The 23,148-nt window shown below is 53.6% G+C and overlaps 2 protein-coding genes across 21 annotated transcripts in view; one reads left to right on the top strand and one right to left on the bottom strand.

Annotated features, from left to right (window-relative positions):
* KLHDC4 (kelch domain containing 4) overlaps positions 1–23,148 on the top strand; it is a 723,698-nt gene that overhangs the window by 349,532 nt on the left and 351,018 nt on the right. The gene's annotated exons all lie outside the window — the stretch shown is intronic.
* The window catches only part of BANP (BTG3 associated nuclear protein), a 128,377-nt gene that overhangs the window by 8,922 nt on the left and 96,307 nt on the right, over positions 1–23,148 (bottom strand). For 13 of the 20 annotated variants that reach the window (XM_050773635.1, XM_050773644.1, XM_050773637.1 and 10 more), the window contains one exon: positions 2,685–2,750. The exons of the other annotated variants lie outside the window; for them this stretch is intronic. In XM_050773635.1, coding sequence (XP_050629592.1) covers positions 2,685–2,750 — 66 coding nt within the window. The remainder of the gene's footprint in view (positions 1–2,684; positions 2,751–23,148) is intronic. 20 annotated transcript variants of the gene reach the window in all.

Genomic DNA, 23,148 nt, shown 5'->3' with positions numbered 1-23,148 from the left:
CATACGTGGCGTGTCACAGACTGACGACAAGCAGGCAGACAATGGGGGGAGGGCACGTCTGTTGGGGATGGAAGGGGTACTGACACATTGGATGCTACAGGGAGGCCTCGAGCGACGTGTAACTGTGGGAAAGCAAGGTTCAGCTGGGAACACTGCCAGGGTCCCCTCATCTCAGGGTGTAACCAGGCAGGAAGGACGGAGTGGGGAGTTTGACAGGTTGGGTGGAGACCTGGGGTTTACCCTGGGGTGGAGCAGGGCGAGGTCAGTGACAGGGCGGAGGACCAGGACTGGGGCAGCTGGCCGTCCAGGGCAGGGATGGCTGGAGCACAGCACGGTGAGCGCTGTGAGGCACAGGGAGGGGCGGGCACTGGGGAGCAGCTCTGAATGGGAGCAGCAGCAGCTGACCCCTTAGATTTGGAAATAGTGCCAAGGAAATACAGGACTCTGAAACTCTGGCATAAAATACCCACAAAGTTATCTCAAATCGGGTTTGAGCAGTGGCAGTGCAACAGGTGAGGTGGGGCTGCCCTAGAGCCCCTCAGGACACAGACCCTGGGTCCTGCCTTTGGCTGGGGGGGGGGGCGGGGGCAGCACGCAGCAGGGCACAGGGTCACAGCCTGGGTCCAGCTCGAGTCTCCTCCCTGAGGGAGGCCCCGGCGCAGATGTGGTGTAGGTGGGAACCACCCAGCATTGGGCAAGACACCTGGGCGACATTGGCCGGGGGCTGAGAGGCCAAACAGCTGTGACGCCCCACACCCAGCCCAGTGACTCTGGCCCCCTCGGCCCCATGAGACCAGCCACACAGGCCAGTTGGCCACTCCACTGGCATCAAAGCAAAAAACACACTGAGTGGCAGGCGGCACAGAGCTGCAAAGGGTTAAAGGTCAGCGGTCTCAGCTTCCCCCACACACCTAGGCCCTAGGACCCTGCCACGTGCTGTGTGTCCAACACCAATTAATAAAAAAGTGAGTGTGCATTCCTATAACTGGGTTTCCAGGCGAGTACAAAACTCAGCAAAAAATTTGCCTGGTACCTCCATCCAAAAATGTCCAGGTCGCTGTGGCAACGTGCCCCAGCCGACGGCTCTGACCTCTGCCGGGCAGAGTCACCCAGCCTCGCACAGCCACTGACAGCACCACTGCCTCCCCTCCGCCCTGGAAGACCCTCAAGTCTCCCAAGGGAGTAAGAGGAAGCACCAGCACCACTGGGAGCCGCGTTTTGAAGGCTAATGGCAAAGACACACACAGGCAACGTAGGCAAGGTTTGGCACCTTTCGGGGGGGGGAAAAAAACTGAACAAAATGATTCAATGTTTTGAGTTTTTCAAGAATCTATCAACAGAAATTTCTAGTTTCATCCTTGATTTATGGAGTAGGATCTTCTCATTTCTGCCTCAAAACTACATTTTTCCTGGCAATGTGGTTTTAGTTTACATGAACGCAGCTCAGCTGAAAATAAACAGAATTTTAGGAAAAAGGAGCAGGAGGCACTTGTTTTTGGGAACAGAGGCCAGTGTCAGAGACCGAGTCCAAGCTGGGTTCCTTTGAGCGCCTCCTGGCTGTGGGCATGGCTGAGGCCCTTCACCAGGCAGCCAGGCCCGCAGCGCCCAGCAATCCACAAGGCAGCACCAGTGCCACAGAGAGAAATGACACCAAACTCCCAAGTTTCACTTAAAGGAAAATTACTGCCCGTTGGTAATGTCACCCTTGGGGGTGAGGAATGTTCCCTGGACATTTACTTCTCGTTAATACATTTATTGGGCAGTTCAGTTCCACATTCGTGAACCTCATCTCAGAGTCTAAAAGCTGTGTACTCTGAGGGACCCCCCGGCAGGGGGCCCTTTCGTGAGGAAAGGCTCTTTTGAGTCCTCGGTGCTCTAAGGAATGTGTCTGGAAGAAGCTCCGTCTGCCCCAAGGCCACCTCGCATGGTCACAGCTCGCCCTGCACCTGCTGCAGTAACGGGACGGCGGAGGCTGCTCGGACGCTGTCCCAGGAGTGCAGAAGTCGCAGGCGCAGGTGTACACCCTCTCCCGCTCCCGTCCCCACCAAGAACCCTAAGCTGGGCAGTGGACCCAGGAGGGACAGGAAGGAGGTAGAAGGCAAGCATGGCGGGGGGTCCTCCCAGAGCGGAGCTGCTCTGCTGGCGACACCGTGGGGCTGGGATCCTGCGGGCTTCCCGGGATTGGGGTGCCCTTCCATACCTCGCTTTGTCTGTGCTCTAGCTGAGCAAGCATGCAAGCTGGTCCTGCCCACCAGCCCAGTTCTCCTGAATAAAAACAAAAGCAAAGCCGGTCCCTGTTCTCCTCCCTCCTAGGTTGACCAGTTCAGCCTGAGGGAACCATCGCCACGGTGCTATCAATTTTCTGAACAAAAGATGGCGAGAAATCCTTCCCCCCGGTTCCTGTCATGTCTTCGGAAAGCACCTGCGAGCGCATCTCACCACAGCTGGCTGTGCTAGGTAGAGCCACCCACCCCACCAAGACACCCAGGTCCCAATCCCTGGGCCCTGTGCTATGACCTTACATGGGCAAAGGGACCTCACAGATGTGGCTCAACTGATCACCCTCACATGGTGAGATGACCCTGGATGGCCAGGTGGGCCCAGTGTCATCACGGGGGTCTTTAAAAGCAGAGGCTCCTCCCAGCCACAGAGGGTGGGGGAGATGGGATGTACAAAGGACTCACCTGGCCACTGCTGGCTTTGAAGACGGATGGGGCCAGGAGGCAGGGGATGCGGGTGGCCTCTAGAAGCTGGAAAAGGCAAGAAAACGAATTTTCCCCTGGAGCCTCCAAAAGGACCAACCCTGCCTTGCTTTCAGCCCACTGAGACCCAGGATGGGCTTCTGCCCTCCGGTAGAGCCATGGGGTCTGCGGTCGTTTGTTACGGCAGCCACAGGAGCCTCCAGCCAGGTCCCCAAAGGGCTCTTTATTAAAACATCAAATTCCCAAACAGCAAAAACAACAGAAACAAAAGGCCTGGCAGTCTGTGCCTTCAGGGCGGGCTGGCAGCTGCAAGGAGAGCAACCACTCTTTTCCATTAGAAAGAGTTTGCACTGTAGGAGTTTTTAAAAGCCAAAACAAAAATTGGAGGAGAAAAAAAATGAACCGTCCTCTGACTCGTGTTCCCCTGGTGGCCACTGGGCTCTAGCTGCTTCCCAGGGCCTCCTAACAGCCTGAGGGCCACGGCCCTCAGAAGCTGAAGGTGGGGTCCTGGCTGTCTCCTGTCCCAGCCAGAGGAGTGCCCTGGGGGCAAGAGAGGCAGCATCCCCACCCGCATGCAGGTACCAGGCTCCCATCTAGCACTGCCAGCCATGGGGGCCTCCACGGGAGTCTCTGTGTCTGGAAAAAGCATCATTGTTTTTTAAGGGAGGAAGGCATGTCCAGGAGGGGTCCCCAAGCCTCCTCAGTGAGTGCCACGTGGTACCACACAGGCACCCAGCCTGGCGATGCCCTCTCCTCGGCAAACCCGAGTGGAGGAAAGTCAAGGGGAAACATGGCCAACCCAGTTCTGGCCTGGACACCTGACTGCTTCCTACGAGCATCTGTCCACGGGAGGCAGGTGAGCTGTTTTGCTCATTCAAGGCCCACTCACTTCCTGAACCCTAAGTGAATGGGCACATCTGTCCTCCAAACAAAAGCCACTCTCCCAGTTCCATGATGCCACCACTGCTTCCAAGGGTGCTAAGGGAGATGAAGCCACTGTCCCTGACCACAGGTAACCACAGAGCAAGAAGGGTGCAATGGACGCACAGGGCGGTGGGAGCGCTGCCATGGAGGCAGGCCCCGCTGTGGACACACACCTGCCTCACCATCCACCACCTCGCTGTCCACCCCCTCCACTCTCCCCCTGCTCCCCTGCACCTCTCAAGCCCCCGGTACCTCCTGCCCCAGCCTCGCGCTCTGTTGCCTCTGAAGAGAGACCCCCAACCCTGGTCCCCCAGTGCCAGTGCCTGCTTGTGGTTGGCCCCCACAAGAACACGAGTTCCAGGGCAGCAACAAGGTCTATGCCTTTGTTCCTCACAAAAGCGTCAGTACCTCTTTCTTCAAATCTTACATGTACATTAAGTGTTTCGCTCATTTCTGAAAAACTTATCAAGACAAAATCAACATAGAAACATTTGAAAGTCACGACTTTTCAAATGCATTCCCAGTTGAGAACATTTTCTACTTTTATTTCCATTTACCACTTGGGTATGCCTACCTTCATTGTTATTGTAAAGCTGCAAAGTTAGATTCTGAGGTTTCCGACACTGTAATTCTTCCAGTGTAATGAGCTGCATAGATCGTGTGAAAAGTCATGTCACTGGCAATGCTGGCAGGAACATCATCACTGTCAGGATGCCATGACGTGCCTTCCACAGCCAGAGGACGGCAGAACCGTCTTGGAAACCAGCAACACAGTTTCCCAAGTCTCATTAAGAACAGCTGTGATCTGATCTTAAACTCATCTATCAAGGGATCTTTTAAAACGTAAAGTGATTACAAAACCAACACAGGAGCTTGTGCACAGAAGGCGAGATGAGAAATGACCAGCGGTCACCCCACCGAGGGGCTGAGGGTCCTGGCTGGGAGGGGACTCACTTTCTCTATGGACCTGGTGGATTGTTTCATATTTTTGCCATATGTGGATTTCATAATGAAACACTGAATTCCTATTAACTAAGCAAGGACGCCAAGCCGGGCCATGTGGGAGGGCAGGGAGGACCACGACAACACAACTCCTCCTTCCGGGACCAGCACCCAGGCCAGGGCAGAAAGCGTCCACGTCGGGGGGGGAGGGCCAAGAGGCGAGAGCCGAGGCACTGGGCCTGGAAACAAGGGAACCGGGGTCAGGGGCAGATACTGAAGGGCAGTGCCGTGAAACGCGCAGAAATGAAGGCATGGCGCACCCTGAGAAGTCATGCAGAAGGCGGCGGTGCGCCCTCCGTGTGGCTGCGCTGCTGCAGGCTGAGGGCACCTCCATGCACTGCGCAGCCTCTTAAAACACATGGGAGGCTGAGATACAATCTGTTGATTTGGACTTGATTTTAAATTGGTAAAGAGTAAAACTCAGGGGTCAGATCTTAAATGCGAAGCAGCAAAAATGAGGTCGTGCCAGGGTCCCCGCAGAATGCTGCACACCCCAAGATAAGTGCCCTGGATCCGTGCAGTCGATCCTGCTGCTGGGAGGACGGAGCCCCGCGACGAAAGGAACCCCAAGTCTGATGCAGGCCTTCAGGGGTAGAGCAAGCTGGGCTGAATTCCCACTTGGTGCCCAACAATGAATGTTCAATGCCTTCTTCCCTCTCCCTGCCGGCTTTATGTCTGGAGCCCGGCCCCGGTCTGAGGCATTTCCAAACCGGCTCTGGAATGCAGAAACCGCTCACGGGAACGGACAGTGTCCTGGCTCCCAGGCTCCAGTGACGCCGGCCTGCGGCTGAACTTCAAGCGGACTTCCCAAAGGGCAGCACCTCATCATCTCGAGGGAGGCTTGGGGACAGGGCTGTAGACACATGCTACTTTCCCAGCTCCATTCAGAGGGTTTTCTCCTGAACATTTCCGAAACCGAGCCAGCTGTTTTCAGATAAAAGAAAGTGGCAGAAGGTAGGAATGGGAGCAGCCGACTGAGGGAATCCCGGCCTAAAAGCACTGCATTTTGAGCACACACATCTGGTTTCCTCTATCTACTGAGAATGCAGGAATTCTGTGTAATACGTAACTGAGATCATGCTAAACTGGTGTAACTCTAAGGTCAACGCAAGAAGCCCAAGGACTTCTCAGTACTATTCAGATACAAAATCCTGAATCTAACCAAGAATCCACTCAGGCGCAACGCAAAACCAAACCAAAGACCCCCACCCCCCATGCGCTGAAAGGATACACTCTGAACACTGCTGAAGTGTGTGGACAGAAACGAGGATGAAACCGCTAATCCACAGGGATGCTGGAAAAGCCAGGAAGTCCTTTGTGTTTGTCATTCAGCTTTGAATCCAACTTGTTAAAGTACGAGGGAAACCTAGATGTTCATTTCAAAAGTAGCTTCCTCATACTAGAAAAATGAGGTGCTCAGGCCGGGCGCGGTGGCTCATGCCTGTAATCCCAGTACTTTGGGAGGCCGAGGTGGGTGGATCCCCTGAGGTTGGGAGTTCGAGACCAGCCTGACCAACATGGAGAAACCCCATCTCTACTAAAAATACAAAATCAGCCAGGCGTGGAGGCACGTGTCTGTAATCCCAGCTACTAGGGAGGCTGAGGCAGGAGAATTGCTTGAACCCGGGAGGCAGAGGTGGCAGTGAGCTGAGATCGTGCCATTGCACTCCAGCCTGGGCAACAAGAGCAAAAATTCTGTCTCAAAAAAAAAAAAGAAAAAGAAAAAGAAAAGACAAAAAAGCCCAAGGTGCTCAGAGAAAGAGGCTCATCCCAGTGATGCCCCCAACTGGCCTAAAATCTTTCTCCTATGTCCCTACAGCAAATGCCAAAAGGCCACATCATCATTCTTAAGCTTTTAAACCCACTGATGGGAATACTAATACGTGTCCTTAAATTCCACTTCTAATGCTTTTCACAAACCAAATCCCCCATTAGTGGATGGTCAGAAACAGCACACACGGCAGGCCAGCGCAGGCAAACGCAGACACCCGCTCCTCCTCCAGAACAAGAAACAGCGCACACGCAGGCCAGCACAGGCAAACGCAGACACCCGCTCCTCCTCCAGAACAAGAAACAGCGCACACGCAGGCCAGCGCAGGCAAACGCAGACACCCGCTCCTCCTCCAGAACAAGAAACAGCGCACACGCAGGCCAGCGCAGGCAAACGCAGACACCCGCTCCTCCTCCAGAACAAGAAACAGCGCACACGCAGGCCAGCGCAGGCAAACGCAGACACCCGCTCCTCCTCCAGAACGAGAAACAGCGCACACGCAGGCCAGCGCAGGCAAACGCAGACACCCGCTCCTCCTCCAGAACAAGAAACAGCGCACAGAGGCTTCTTGCAGACCTCAGGGTTTCAGTCAGCTGATCCAGCGTTTTAGAAAATCATCCTTCGGGCCAAAAAGGCTAAGTTTCAAAGCTAACAGGCTAACAGCTATAAGCCAGATTTACAGCCCGGAGCGATGGCAAGATGCCCCAGGGGACCCCACAGTCACACAAAGGTGCCTCCCGGCAAGCGGCACACACAGCAGTCCCCACACACGGCAGTCCCCACGCACGGCAGCCCCCACGCACGGCAGTCTCCACACACGGCAGTCCCCACGCACGGCAGTCCCCACTGGGCACAGCAGCCCCCACGCACAGCAGTCTCCACGGTGCTCCGCAGCTGGCTCCAGCAGTTCAGCATGAACCTCAAGCACAGCCTTGGTAGAAGGCAAAACAAAGGCTAAAAACTCAAAGGAAGGGAAGTGGAGGCCTGCGAGTGCCGCCCACCCCACCCTTCCAGCAGGGTGGTGCTCCTGGGAGTGACCTTAACCATGCCTGTGTCTTGGGGTCTTCTGACTGACTGGGGCAGGGTGGGGGACACTTAAGAACACAACCAAAGTCAACCCCGAGGCCTGTGGCACTCCCCATGGACCACAGGTCTCTGGCTTCTGGATGGTGAGAGGGAGGGTGGGTGGGCAGGGGATGAGGAAAAGTGGGAAGAAAGTAAGGATGTATCTGCATGACGCGTGCACAAGCCTCCCATCGCCATGGTGTTGCTCAGGCGTCCCCAGGAAAGGGAGAGGGGCAGGTCAGGGGGCCCGGCCGGGCTGCCATCCAATTTCACATCTCGAGGGCTGAGAGGCCAGCCCAGAGCTGATGGTGAGAAGAGCCTGTCCCTCCCCGCAGAAAGAGGCCACCTCCGCGTGCCTCCACGCACCCTCCAAATGGCACCCTTCTTGTGGCTCTGGTCATTTCTTTAACTTGGAAAACTTACTGTACGGCAGAAAAAATACGTTTGAAGCCACTGTGATAGGGCAAAAGAACGAACTTCTAAAAACACGTGACCCAGCATTCCCGCTAAGCTCACTTCAGTCAGAAACCTCCGCACAGGACCGCTCGCATGTCCAATGTCAGCTGCTCTCCCTCCTAATTGTGATGGAAAAACGCGGCTTTTAAACAGAGGGTGGGCCAGCCTTCCCAATCTCAGCCCCACACTGACCATCCGAGTGGAGGAATGACAAGCAGGCCAGACCAGGCTAGGCTGGGGAGACCCGGGGAGACCCAGAGAGACCCCTCGTCAGGTGGGCTCTGCCCGGAGGGCAATGCATGGTGCTCTCTGCACACACTTCAAACTGTGTTATGCTTAGAAACACACGGCCTCACCACTTGTGCCGACAGCTGGTCGCTATGCACTGGTGGCTAACAGCACCTTGGTACACTTCTCACACGAGCCGCTCACACGTCAGCACCTTCGGCCGCAGCAGACCATCCCTCACTTGGGTAAGTCAGAGCACCCACCATCTGCAGAGGAAGGCCCAGAGACGGACGGCTGGGCCAAGCCAGTCTCACCACACACTACACAGAGAACCCCGCCATGTGCCCACACACTACACAGAGAACCCCGCCATGTGCCCACACACTACACAGAGAACCCCGCCATGTGCCCACACACTACACAGAGAACCCCGCCATGTGCCAACCTCAGCCCTCCTGGGGTGTGTGTGTGCAGGTCTGGGAGCTGAAAGTGAGCCTTCCGCACCAGGCTATGGCTCCAGGTGACTCCACCCCAATGGCAGGTCTCAAGTGCACCTGACCTAGGCGCATTCAGCGGGGTGTCCATGACCATGCGGTCTCACACAGGGAGCAGAGGAGGGGGCCTGGCGTGTGTCACGTCTGACAGTGAGGTTGGTAGGGCCCTGACGGGACGCAAGGAGTAGCACACGTCTCTGTCGGGAAGCCCCAAAGCACCCAGAACCTCACCAAACTCACATCTTCCTGCAAAAAGCTTCATCTGTGTTGTTGGGCCAGGGCTCAGCACACGCCTGCAGGAACGTGGGGCTGAGGCGAGGCAGCGGCCATCATTCTGCCGAAGATGGTATGGGGGTGGGGAGGGTCCTGTGGCCTGAACCATGTCCCTTGAAAAGCAACTCTCAAGAACTTCTGGTACCTGTGAACTTGGGCTTAACTGAAAACGGACTCTGCAGACGTGAGTTACGGTGAGGCCACGCTGGGCTCAGGTGGGCCCTACCCCAGTGACAGGGGCCTTATGAGAAGAGGCAGATCTGAACACAGAGAAGCAGAGAAGGGGCAGAGATTGGAGCCGCGTGGCCTCAAGCCCAGAACAGCAAGCACTGCTTGGGAAGGGCGTGCCCCCTCGCCACAGCTTCATACACCTCCTCCACCCTACCCCGCCCCGCCCACCGCCCCGCCCCGCCCACCGCCCCGCCCCGCCCACCGCCCCACGCCCCGCCCCGCCCCACCCACCGCCCCGCCCCGCCCCACCCACCGCCCCGCCCTTACAGCACAGCCTCCAGAAGCAGGCCCTGCCCACACCTCCTGACATGGGGCTTCTGGAATTGTGAGGGAATGGACTTCTGTCATTTCTAAGCCCTGGGGTGGCGCTCACAGCCTAGGCCCAGTCTGCCCACTTCCAGGTCCTCAGCGGGAATGCGGTAACCCCACGCCCCTTGGCCACCTGGTCTTCTGTTGCCAAGGCTTCTGGTCTATGGCTTCCTGAGAACATCCTGAGGGCCCCCTCCTCCCACGTGTGGCTCCCCGCAGCAAGCTCAGAGGGGAGTGCCCCCTGCCCTCATAAAGGGGGATCTGAAGACCTCCCAGCTGCCTCTAGACACCCTCTCCCACTCCTCCCTTGCAGGGCGGGAGCAGGTCTATGGGAAGCACAGCTGCAGCAGCTTGACGCTGCCATGGATCCTAATAAAAGAGCTGCTAACATTCAGAAACAACGAGCATAGATAGCTTAAAAAGCCAAACTTAAAAAGGCATGGTGACTCACGCCTGTAATCCTGGCACTTTGGGAGGCCAAGGCTGGCAAATCACTGGAGGTCAGGATTTCGAGACCAGCCTGGCCAACATGGCAACACCCCGTCTCTACTAAAAAAAGAGACAAAAATTAGCCGGGCATGGTGGTGTGTGCCTGTGATCCCAGCTACTTGGAGGACGAGGCAGGAGAATCGCTTAAACCCGGGAGGCGGAGGTTGCAGTGAGCCTAGATTGTGCCACTGGCCTGGGTGACACAGAGAGACTCTGTCTCGAAAAACAATCAAAAGCCAAACTCCAATTTCCAACTCAGAAGAACCTGCCCTTTCTTCAGAAGGACTGCTAAGTAGCCTGACCCAGCTGTGGAGGACTGAGACATCCGTCCCTTACATGCAAGGGGCTGTGGCGTTCACCCAACTCAGCACAGGCAAGGGCAGCTCTGAGGTTTGGGCCCCAACCCACCCTCTGGGAAGGAGCGTAGCCTCGGGGCACCCTCTCTATCTGAGGCAAAATCCCAGAAAACGCCACATTTAGGCAAGAGCTACGGTGAGAGACACATGGAAACTGAATAGCCAAAAATGTTTTCAGGCCTAAATCCCCTTTCTGCACGCACAGCAAGGTGCTCCACCCCAGCATCTCAGCAACCTTGAGGCCTGCAGGTGATGCACCGTGGGAGCAGCATGTGATCAACACTGCGTGTACAAAGGGCCCCAGGACCGCGCCATCCTCATGGCCCGACAGAGCAGGATTCACGTCGGTTCTCCTGGAACCATCAGAACTCTGGCTGCCCAAGGACGCATGTCACACGTGTGGCTGATAAACCTCTCCTCTCACAGGACTCAGCAGGGAAGCCAGGCAGAGCCTTCTGCCCCACAGTGAGGGGCTCCCTCTGGCATCTCACCGAGTGCCTGCCTGGGGTCTAAGCTGCTCCCCAGGCCCCGGGTGTGGAGGAGGCACAGACAGAGGCCCTACCACAGGTATGCACAGCGCCCCAGGGCTGGCTGAGAAAATACATGTGGGCCCGTGACCCCTTCCCCTTCCCCTTCCTCTTCCTGCCGGGGCTCCTGTGCTCATGCACCTGTGGGAGCGCTCGGTTTTGGATGACGTGGTTCTCCCGGCTGCAGTCATGGCTACCTGCGAGAATCTCACAGGCCAATCTCCAGGGAGGTGTCCAGGCTCTGCAGCGGGTTTAACGCACCACCTCCCGTTTTCCGCAGAAACCCCAAGCTGCATCCTCAGCCCCGCAGCCGGAGAGCGCTGGCCTCCCTTCCTGTTAGAATTCCATGTGGTGTCTTCAGACACTCACGTTGGGAAAGAAAAGCTTGGTTTAAATGTGACAATTGCTCATCTTTACTCAGTTTGTTCTTGGCAAGTAATTTTGAGGTCAGCAAGTGGCCATTATCAAATCAATACCAAGAGTCAGAAACCCCTGCAAATGTTTTTCAGGTTAAAAATACTTCTCCAAACTTTCTCCACGTGAAAAACACCTAAGCAGCAACAATGACAGCTCAGCCAAGAGCAGGCGCCTCTGGGAGGAGCTGGCGGGGAAGTGGCTTCGCCCGTGACCTGCGTCCGGACGGTGCTGCTTTCAAGCCATTACTTTCTTACACTTGCATGAAAAACAAGAAACCAAAAGGAACTCTCCATGAGAAAGACGGTGTGGGGAGCAGACTTCATCATGGTGATTCCAGTCAGAAACGGCCACAGTCCAGAGAGAGCTCAAGCTAAAGGAGTCACGCACGGACACATCTGAACTGAGCTTATTTTATAAAATGCCGTAGTGAAGACTGTAATCACTCATACTGCAACCAAGGCATTGGCTTTCTCATCCCACACAGAACTGTGAGGGGAATTCCTGCATGTGATGCCAGCCACGAGCTGCCCTCCACAAACACCCCGGACGCTGCCCTGGCCCCGCAGGCCCTGGCTGAGCGAGGCTCATGTCCTCCCTCGACAGGAAGGAGAGTGTCGGCCGGCCTTCCCTGCTCTCCTCGCGCTGTGGCCCACAAACCCACCGCCTGCTGCCTGACCCTGAGGGCATCGACACAGGGAGGGCACAGCGCTCCCCTCCTCAGTCTTCAGATGACAGGAAAGAGAGTAGGACGCCGACTGCACAGTCACGGTGCCCCGCATCCTGCAGCAGCACGGCCCTGGGCTCGGCAGGGTCACAGAGCGACAGCAGCATGGCCCCGAGCAGGGCTTCAGAGAGGGGCGGACCGGGCCTGGGGCTCTCACCCCTGCCGTCCACTCCCATGCGGTCCCAGCACTGACCCAAACATGCCAGGCTCCTCTGCCAAGTGAGCACACTGAGCACCTCGTGAGCTGGGTGAGGAAAGCCTTGGGAGTTAACATGGGGCTGCTAGGGCTGCTGACCACATCGCAAGGCCAGCATTTGGGCCAGTGTGAGACCTGCGGGGCCTCACCCAGGTGAGGCCCAGCACCCTGAAGGCAGGTGTGAAGGAGACCTGCAGTTGCCCCACACAGGCCCTGATAGTGGAAGCCTGGGGAAGGTGGGGAGCAAGTGCTCACATGTAAAAGGGAATCTTAGACATGTGAGTCGGGAGGGCACAGCCCTCCATGGACAGCATGGCCCTCTGGTGTGTGTCCTGCTGCGCACCAGGCCTAGAGTCCACCGTGGACAGCACGGCCCTCTGGTGTGTGTCCTGCTGGGTGCCAGGCCTAGAGTCCACCGACCGGCTGCAGTCTCCAATCACATCCTAACAGCTCAGTTGTCAGCCCTATGGATGCACTGCTCAGCCTAAAATGAGCAGGTGCAGGGACCACAGTGGGTTTGCTAGGAGGACCCAGGTGCTGGGTGGTTGGCATGGAGGTTATCCTGTGATGTTATTAATAGCTCCAATTTGGGGCCAGGTGCAGTGGCTCACGCCTGTGATTCCGACTCTTTGGGAGGCCGAGGCAGGCGGATCACTTGAGGCTAGGAGTTCCAGACCAGCCTGGCCAACGTGGTGAAAATCCGTCTCTACTAAACATGCAAAAATTAGCCAGGCATGGCCGGGCGCAGTGGCTCACGCCTGTAATCCCAGCACTTTGGGAGGCTCAGGTGGGTAAATCACGAGGTCAGGAGATCAAGACCATCCTGGCTAACATGGTGAAACCCCATCTCTACTAAAAATACAAAAAAATTAGCTGGGCATGGTGGTGGGCACCTGTAGTCCCAGACACTCAGGAGGCTAAAGCAGGAGAATGGCAGAGCCTGCAGTGAGCCAAGATTGCGCCACTGCACTCCAGCCTGGGTGACAGAGCGAGACTCCATCTCCAAAAAAAAAAATTAGCCAGGTGTGGTGGCAGGCACCTGTAATCACAACTACTCAGGAGGCTGAGGAAGGAGAGTCACTTGAACTTGGGAGGTGGAGGTTGCAGTGAGCCAAGATCACGCTACTGCACTCCAGCCTGGGTGACAGAGCGAGACTCTGTCTCAAACAAGCAAGCAAACAAAAAAGCTCCAATTCTGCCAGTAGGGAAACGGAGTCCCGTTAATGGGGCTAACTTATGTGCCCAAGATTGGAGAGCTGGCGAGAACAAAGCAGAAGAGGCTTCGAGTGCAGTTCTCCCCAGCTTCCCCCAGACCAGCCCATCGTGCACGCTGCCTGTGGCAGCCAGAGCCGTTCCCTGTCCAGGACAGAAACCTTAGGAAAAGGGGAAGAATGGCAACAGAGCGACACATGTCTCTAAGAAACTTCAAAAGCTTCACTGGACTTTAAAAATAAAGATTTCCCTGTAAAACAGCGAGGAGAATTATTTAGCCAAAACCCTGCTACTTCAGCTTGTGTGATGAAACGAACGTGGCTTCGAGGCTGTGACTCCACTTCTGTTCTGCTCCTGGCCGCCCACCTGCTCATCACTCACGTTTCCCTGTGGCTGTACTCCAGCGACCCTGGCGGCGCTGCTGGGAGCTCAGGTCCGGCAGAATGTCTTCCCGGGAGCCAGACTCAGACTCGCCAACCAGTTCCCCTGCTAAGCGGACTTTTCAGGAGCCCAGCTTTCTCCTCCCTACAGCAGCAGCCCTCCCTCAACAACCCAGGTGCTGCGTCTCCTTCACTCTCAGAACCTACTGAGGACCAGGTGTGGCCTCCTGAGGTTTCCGTGCTTCTGGCTTCGTCACACCCGCCTTGCCTCCCTTAGCTGCATCCCTACTCTTCTTAAGGTCATGCTCTGCCACCAGCAGGAGCACGGTCCTCAGCACTGCGGTACAGGGGTTCTGACCAGGCAGCATCGCTGATCCACACCGGGCGTGAGGGATACCACTGCAGGAGCAGCTGCCAAAAGCAGGAGCAGCGGCTCAGGGGCCGACCAGGAGGGAGAAGGAAAAGCCGGCAGGGGCCCCTTTATGGGCTTTTCGTTGATCTCACTTTGGGAGTCAACGTAAACAATGCCCTGAACGTTATAAATAAGAGATTGTCTACACATGAAAATAATTCCTGGGTTATTTTTCTACCCTTGATGCATATTTTATGTCCAGAGCTAATTATGCAATGCAGCCAAGAGCAGCCATGGGTCCAAGCTGCTTGTTCATCACAGCCTCCCAGTCCCATGGTCTCGGACACCACAGGCTCCCTGCAAACCCCGGGCAGGACACACGTTTCATCTGGGGCTGCGACTCCTTAGAGAAAATGGAAACAACGATGGTGGTGGGTTTTATTAAAACTTTGCCAAGTTCCCCTGTACTGCCTATGTGAGAGGAAACAGCCCGTCCAGTGGTCAGAGTAAAGAGGAATCCCTCTGAGGCTCTAGTCTGTGGATCAGAAATGGCCCCTGTGCTAGAGTCGCTTAGGAAGCCACAGCACTGCCATGGAGCTGGGCCCTGCTGCGGACCAAGCCACACTTCTACACCTAAGGCCTTACAGGGCCCAAGGGGGAGCTCGGTCGACGAAGGCGCCTGACATCAGCACGTCCCGGCCCTGCCCGCCGTCCTCCTTGGGCCCACCCGCGTGAAACCCGACAAATCACAAGCTCCCGTTTGAGGAAGAAAAGGATCTTTGTTCGCACTGTCCTTCAGTTTCCCAAAGGCCAGTGAATCAAAAAACATAAGTTTCTCTTTCAGGCATCTCAACACACTCTTAGCACCAGCTTTAACGTTTTAACCAGGCACCGGCACAGTCCTGCATCTACAATTTCTAGATGAAAGATTCCTCGTAAATACACAATGAATTTAACAGCCACTCAGCGGTTCAGTCTCAGAGTGAAAAAAAGGTAGGAAATTATATTACGCTTGAACCCTTTCTTCCCCTGTGTAACTCCGCCGTTTCATAGTTTAAGGGGACAGGAGTGTGACTTCAATCAGGCTCCCTGGCCCACACCAAGCCTCGGCGCCCTGGCTTGTCAGAGCACAGGCGACCACTCGCTGCCCCGCACCGAACTGTCCAGAAAGCGCTCCCTGCGTGCCCCGCACCTCCTCACTGCGGGCATCCGGCCAGCACCACTCGCCCTGGCGTCCAGGGTGCGGGGACAGGGCCAGCGCGAGTCACTGCACGCCCCCGCTGCCCAGACGCCCTCGCCATCTCTCTTACTTGTCAGACGTCAGATTGTCTCGCACAGTGCCACGACTCCCCTTCTGGGATGTAAGAATCGGGACCCAAACACTGCCAACACGAAGGGTGTGAAGAACATCCTTCCAATTTTACACAACGTGGGCCAGAGTGCGTGCATTTTGCAAGAGGGCAAAGCCGGGGCCTAAACAGAATCAGCATAAAGCGACCTGAGGGGTGTTTTCCACTCCTTGTTTCTGGATTCTGACAACGTGAACATGTGGAGGGGACCCCAGGAGTCTCCAGGGCATCCCCCTGGAGAAGGCCACCATCCTTCCTCCAGAGGCCAGGAATCCTGGTGCAGCAGTAACGCCCGGGTTTCCTTTCGCCAGCAGCTGTTCTGGTAGCCTTCCAGCAGATAATTCCTGGGGCAAAAGGGTCCTTTACACACCCATTAGCTGCCCTGCACAGAGGCACCCACAGCAACAGGCGCACCAGGCAAGCTCTTGGGTACTGGCCTGCACCCCACATTGAAGCGTCCCACACCAGCTGTGTGAAGTCGCTAAACCCCCACAACGCGGCAGGCCTGCCCACCAGAAAAGGCAGACACGGTTCAACAACGGTGACAGAAAAGTCTCAGAACACCCAAAGAATCACCAAAACCACCTTATTCAGAAAAACTTCTCACATTTGGATCCTACCAAAAGGATATGTAAAATTATTCAGAAGTCACACTTTTTCTGCTTATTGAGTTAGAGCTTCAAATCAGTACTGTTTTGTATGTTTTCATGATTAAAGATCTGGTGAACATAAGCCATAGTTTTAAATGGCTCAAACGAGAGTATTTCCAAATATTTTGTATTCATTCACTCGACGATCACTCAGCACTGCCAATTACACCACACCGGGTATGAGGAGGAACAGAAATGGATACTGCCAATTACACCACACCGGGTATGAGGAGAAACAGAAATGGATACTGCCAAGTACACCACACTGGGCATGAGGAGGAACAGAAATGGATAAAATTTGTGTTTTACATTATTTAAACTCTTTTACTTAATCTTTTAAAAATATATTTGAAAATGGCAAAATTGATCAAAAACAATCTTCGAATCATCAGGCCTGCCACCACTTCTGATGTCACAGAGTCTGATGTGGGGCTAAACAAAAGGGCCAGGGGGGTGCAGGGGCCAGCGTGAAGCGTGGCCAGAGCAGTGGGAGCATCTCAGGGATTGTGATACAGACACTTCCACTTCAGCTAACAGCGAGCCCTTCAAAGGCACCATTGTTTCAACTGAGTAAAACACTGAAAATGTACATTTCACTCATCATTTCATCTATGTTCTCTCTCTAAAAAAAAAAAGAGGGAGAGCGAGAATACGCTTCCCAGCCAAACACTTTGTCCAGCTTGTCCTGGGCCCTTGCCTGACTTAAAGATTCTTCTATGCTGCAACCACAGACAGTGTCCCAAGAATTCAACAGGACAAAAATGATAGCCCTCAGAATAGTACACCTATTTCACTGACTAGTCGTCACCCAAGCCTGAAACTACCTTCCTTGCTGCTTGCCAAAACAGACCAAGAAGCTAAGGAGCAGAAAGTCCCTGGAGTTCCGCAGCCACTCCACACTCTCAGAACACTCTGCTGCATACGACAAGCCTGTTATGGGGCCACAAGGACCCCTTCAGTGTCAGAGCCACAGGCAGGAGACACCACGGTCTCCCTTTGTAAGTCAGGGTCCCGCCTCCCCAGACAGGGCAAGGAACCTGAAGAGCCGGCTGTTCAGGTGGGCCTGAGCCCCCCAGCAAGGCAGCAGGAGGCATGCGGGCAGCTCCACACCTTTCCTAGGCGGTTTCTTGGGACTAGTCAACACCAAACTCACTCCACTTCTGACCTTTTATGGTTTAAATTACATTTTCCACCATTTCTGGTAGGGAAGGCTTTTCCATAAGAGATTAATTCCCTGAACCACTGAGAGTCTCCAAGATTTCTGCCTGTGTTTTGGCGTGCGATGCAGGAATGTATTTTCTTGATGGGAGCATTTTTATTAAAAGTGACACAGGGTGTGTGTCTAGGAAAGCAAGATGATCCTCCCTCTGTGACAAACCATTTAGAGTGGCCTAAAGCCTCCTAGAAATACAAGAGGCCATTTTTCAGCTATAGATAAAGACACCCTGCACACTCACACTCCTCCTCCTCACTCTCTCCAAAAAAATCCTACACGGAAAATGTTGGACATTTCCCAGGTCTTCTAATCTTTTTCCCAGCTGGGTCTAGAAGGCCTTATTTCATGGAAAAAGATTCTGAAGGCCTCTGAAACTTACTCTTAAGCAAAGTATCAGGAGAAACACAAATGCCAAAGATGGGAGAGAAGGTGAAAAGCTTCAGGGTCACCAAATCTGCTGTCAGCTGAACCCTGGTCAAGTCATCACACATGTACGCAGTGGGAAGGCCCTGGATCTGTCACTGCTTTGCTAACCATGTATGTGTCATGTGTACGTACACACATTCGATTATTCAGGGGTGTGTGTGGGGAGGGGGTGGGTGGGTGTACACATTAGAGATGGGTTTACCAGAACATACACAAAATACCTCCTAGCTTTTCCAGGGATTTCACATTGTTTAGCCTATAAACGTATATAAGCTCTCTTTGTGCAAATCTTAGATAACATTAGCTATATCTGTTAAAAAAAAAAAAAAAAAAAAGGCAAAAAAGGGCAAAAAAAAAATCCCAGTATTAAAATACACATGTACTAGAAACAGTACTAAATAATGTCATGACTCACGATCTAAGCAGCATGATTAATACTCAAGCCTTGAAAAGTTTCCCATGTGACTGAAAATCTTCCAAATACAGAGAAAGAATTGACCCAGATTTGAACACCTCAATAGATATAATATCCCCTAGGAACAGCGTTTGGTACTAACTGTGCAAAACATACTGCACATTGGATTCAATCTGCAGAATCCAAATTCAACACTGTGAAGTTTTATCCTGAAGCAACACTGAGGACCTTCCATTTCTATCACACCTAAGCCACTACTCAAGGCCCACATAGTAAGGCCAGAAGCCATGCCCACTGACCCTCCATAAAAATTCCTGAGCTGGGCAAAGGAGGCACTGTCATTTAAATCTCAACAGGGAGAGAGTGAGAGGCCAAAAACAAGACAGATTAGAACACAACTCAGGATAATCAGGAAATTAACTTGACTCCTTGACAGTGCTGATGCTGTTGATGGCTGTGATAGCCCTGGGAGTGGTGGTGGTGGCAGAGGTAAGGGCAATGGAGAGGGTGACAGGGACGATGGCGGCAGAGGTCACGCTTGTGAAAGATGAGTTGTTGTTGGTAGTGGTGGTGAGGATGAGGGACATAATGGCAGTGGTTGTTAGGGTGGTTGTGCTGATGATGTTGATGGAGATGACAGTAGAGGTGGTGGTGGTAGTGGTTGTTAAGGTGGTTGCATTGATGATGATGATACAGTGGTGGAGGTGGTAGTAGTGTTTGTCAGAGTGGTTGTGTTGATGATGATGATGGAGATGATAGTGGTGGAGGTGGAGGTCGTTGTGTTGGTGATGATGGTGGAGATGGTGGTGGTGAAGGTGGTTGTGTTGGTGGTGATGATGGAGATGACAGTGGTGGAGATGGTGGTAGTGGTTGTTAGGGTGACTGTGTTGGTGATGATGATGTTGGAGATGACAGTGGTGGAGGTAGTGGTTAAGGTGGTTGTGTTGGTGATGGAGATGATAGTGAAGGAGGTGGTGGTGGTAGTGGTTGTTAGGGTGACTGTGCTGGTGATAATGATGGAGATGGTAGTGGTAGAGGTGGTTGTGCTGGTGATGATGATGCAGATGACAGTGGGGAAGGTGGTGGTGGTAGTGGTTGTTAGGGTGGTTGTGTTGCTGGTGATGATGATGGAGATGACAGTGGTGAAGGTGGTGGTGGCAGTGGTTGTTAAGGTGGTTGTGTTGGTGATGATGATGGAGATGATAATGGTAAAGGTGGTGGTGGTAGTGGTTAGGGTGGTTGTATTGGTGATGATGATGGAGATGATAATGGTAAAGGTGGTGGTGGTAGTGGTTAGGGTGGTTGGGTTGGTGATGATGATGGAGATGATAGTGGTTGAAGTGGTGGTGATAGCAGTTGTTAGGGTGGTTGTGATGATGGTGATGATGGTGGCAATTATGATAATGGTGAGGATGATGAAGATGACAGTGGTGGAGGTGGTAGAGGTGGTTGTGTTGGCAGTGGTGGTAGGTGGAGGTGATGATGATGGTAGAGCTCTGGGGGAACTGCAGGCAATATTCAGGAATCATGACAGTTGAGTTCCGGATGTATCCCTGACTTTAACTCCCTGAACGGTCCTGGAAAAGCTCCTGTCTACTGTCCTCATCTCCAAAGTAAGAGTAGCACTCAACCTAGTCACTGAACTGAATCTCATTTCTCTTCAGAAATACACGACAGGTAAAGATATAGGAGAAAGCAAGTCTCCAACTTCAGAGAGGGGCCCCTGAGTTAATGCAGGCAGAGCGCTACCTTGTGACAATGCTTTAGAAGGTATATTTCAGCTTTCTAAGGATAACTTGGATATGCCAGGGAATGTCCATATGCTGCCATTTGAGCTGAAGTGACCTCTGATGTATCTTTCTTGTGTTTTGTTTTGATTTTCTTTAGTAACAATTTAGTAGTAACTAGAACAACACATACACCAGCATCTGTCCAGGAATGGGTGCCTGTCCTTGGCTGTTAGAGTGCCCAGTGAGAAAAACTCCAGATACGGTGCTCCAAGAGGTATTTGAGGTCAGATAGTAGCAGCTACCAATTCCAGAAACACACTGATTTGGAGTATTATTTCTTGGTCACGTGAGGAAATGTTTAGGTCTTCACTTTATTTTCTTAAACTCCTCAAATAAATGCGATGAATGGAAATCAAATGATACCTCAGAAATTGTATAAACCTGGAATTTTTAAATCTAGATTTTTTAATGTAGGCAACAAAGCTCTAAGTCTATTTAGCAGTTATTATTTAATGATGCATAATTATAAAAATGTACTTATCTGCTGAGCTGCCCCCAACAAAGTACACAATTAATAAATCAAGAGAAATCCTGAATTTCTCTCTGTGGATTTTTATGCCAGGTGGGTGGGCTGCTGTCTTCCTGAGATCGCAACACCGGAGTTGACAGAACAGCCCCACAACCTGCAACTGTGGCAGGGAAAGGCACCCTGAGAGAGGGAAGCGTGGCTCACCGAATCAGTGTCTGCGTGGGAACACATCGCCTTCAGCACTGCGGCAGTGCCTGGGAATGGCGGCACTTCCCGTGTGCCTACTGTGCGTGGGGCACCGAGGCCGAGCCCCAGGGAGGCATGGGCTCCTGCAAAGCCCATGATTTCTACACGCTCACTGCGTGCTGGGCACGGATCCTGCCCTTAAGGGGCTCCACGTCTACACATGTAGGGCAGCGACAGGCCCTGAAAGGTGCCGCACCCCACCCATGCCCTACAGGCCGCCCCACACCTCAGTCTTTTCAAATTCAAGATTCTGGCATGGATATTTTGCCCCATCCCTCAAGGGAAGCGCAGTTTCCACAGAGGTTCGAGGGGTCTGCAGCCTCAGCCTTAAACCGTCAGGGAGTCCCCGTCCTGGGAGCCTTGATCTCATGCTGTGAGGCCCCCCAACTATGCGGGGGCCGCAGTTGACAGCCTGGCTGTGGCAGCAAGAGATCACGGGAGCAAGAGTGACTGCTCAACTCGCTATGCAGGACAACACTCTCGTGTTTAGTGTTTGAGTTCTGGGATGTCTGCAACCTATCAGCAAGCAGTTGAAAAGCAGCAGGTTGGGTGTGGTGGCTCATACCCATAATCCCAGCATTTTGGGAGGCCGAGGCAGGCGGATCGCTTGAGCTCAGGAGTTCGAGACCAGCCTGTGCAACAGGGCAAAACCCCGTCTCTATAAAATAAAAAAATCAGCAGATCGTGGTGGTGCGCACCTGTAGTCCCAGCTACTCGGGAGGCTGAGGTGGGAGGACTGCTTGAACCTAGAGGCAGAGGCTGCAGTGAGCCGTGATTGCGCCACTGCACTCCAGTCTTGACAACAGAGACTCTGTCTCCAAAAATAAAAAATTAAAATTAAAATTAAAAAACAGCAAATACACACTTATCCAAATGATGGGTTTCTGAGTGCAGATGCTCTTACACAATCTCGGCTCACTCGTGCCTGGAGACTCCTGTGGCTGCAACACCACTTAGGCCACTGGCAGTTCAAGATGCTCAACACAACCATTAACAAGTGTGTGTCTTAAAGAGGCACAGCTATTAGTTTAAAAACCATCTTGTCAGGCTAGGCGTGGTGGCTCATGCCTGTAACCCCAGAACTTCGGGAGGCCAAGGCAGGTGGATCCCTTAAGCCGGGAGTTCGAGACCAGCCTGGGCAACATGGCAAAATCCTGTCTCTACAAAAAATACAAAAATCAGCTAGGTGTGGTAGCACGAGCCTGTGGTCCCAGCCACCGGGAGGCTGAGGTGGGAGGATTGCCTAAGTCCGGGAGGCAGAGACTACAGTGAGCCAAGATCACACCACTGCACTCCAGCCTGGGGAACGGGGTGAGACTAATGTCTCATCGATTAGATGGATGGATGGATGGATGGATGGATGGATAGATAGATAGATGCAGACAGACAGACAGCATCTTGGCTATGTTTAGCTGCATCTGTCCCTGTTAATCTTCGCTGACACGTCAGGAATAAGATCGGAGGACAAGGATTCCCACCCTTGTGAACATGAGTGAAAAGCTCACCAGCCGGCCACGCCCACACACCAGCTCTTTCCTGAAGAGGGTTCTTAACTGGAAGAATATCGTACTATACTCCAATTAGAACAACACATTTCCTATACTGTATGCAATCTAAATCCCCAAGAAAACAATTATCTATAAAGAAATCAGACGGAGGAGGAAACGCTTTTCCTTCTGGCACACTGAAACGCGTTAGAGATGTATGGTGTTCATCGGATGCCGTGTGGCTAGGGCGGCGTGTCACTGAGCGTGTGGCCACAGCATTCTCCATTCTCGGAGTGCCTGAGCCCAGCCATCTCCCCCGTGACTCCACCTGGAAAACCCTATGAAGAGCTGTGGTGTTTATGAGAGATACTGGTTTTGTCCCTGGTTCCTGGCCCGTAACTCCCACAGCCCTGGTTTGTCTCTTGTTACGATGCCAGGTGTGTGGGCCTCAGGGGCAGGCTCTCACCTTCTCTCAGCCTCCTTTCACTCTTAACGATCCCCTGCTTGCTGACTGTGGGTCTTAAGACCCTCCCATGAGAGGGTCCCGCCCTAGACCCTGGGGAAGGAATGCTGATGTCACGAAGTTTCCATAAAAACCTAAGGCGGCGGGGTTCGGCGAGCTTCCAGGCAGCTGAACACGGGGGAGGTGGTGCCCAGGGAGGGCCTGGAAGCTCCATACCCCTTCCCCCATCCCTCGCCTGACACATCTCCACATCTATAGCCTATGCAGTATCCTTTATGATAATAAACACAGTAAATAAAAGTGCTTCCCTGAGCTCTGCAAGCCACTCCAGCAAATTAATCAAACCCAAAGACGGGTCGTGGGAAGCCCGACCTGAAGCAGGTCAGCCAGGAGTATACCGAGGCCCGAACTTGCGACTGGTGTGGTTGGGGGCAGTCCCGGGGCCTGAGTCCTCGACCCGAGGGATCCGACGCTCTCTCCATGTCGGAACTGAATTAGAGGACACCCAGCTGGTGTCCACTGCTTGCTG

This window comes from Macaca thibetana, chromosome 20 (genome assembly GCF_024542745.1).
Source record: "Macaca thibetana thibetana isolate TM-01 chromosome 20, ASM2454274v1, whole genome shotgun sequence".
Lineage (NCBI taxonomy): Eukaryota > Metazoa > Chordata > Mammalia > Primates > Cercopithecidae > Macaca > Macaca thibetana.
Note: the sequence above shows the minus strand (reverse complement) of the source record. Positions and strands in the feature narration are given on the sequence as shown.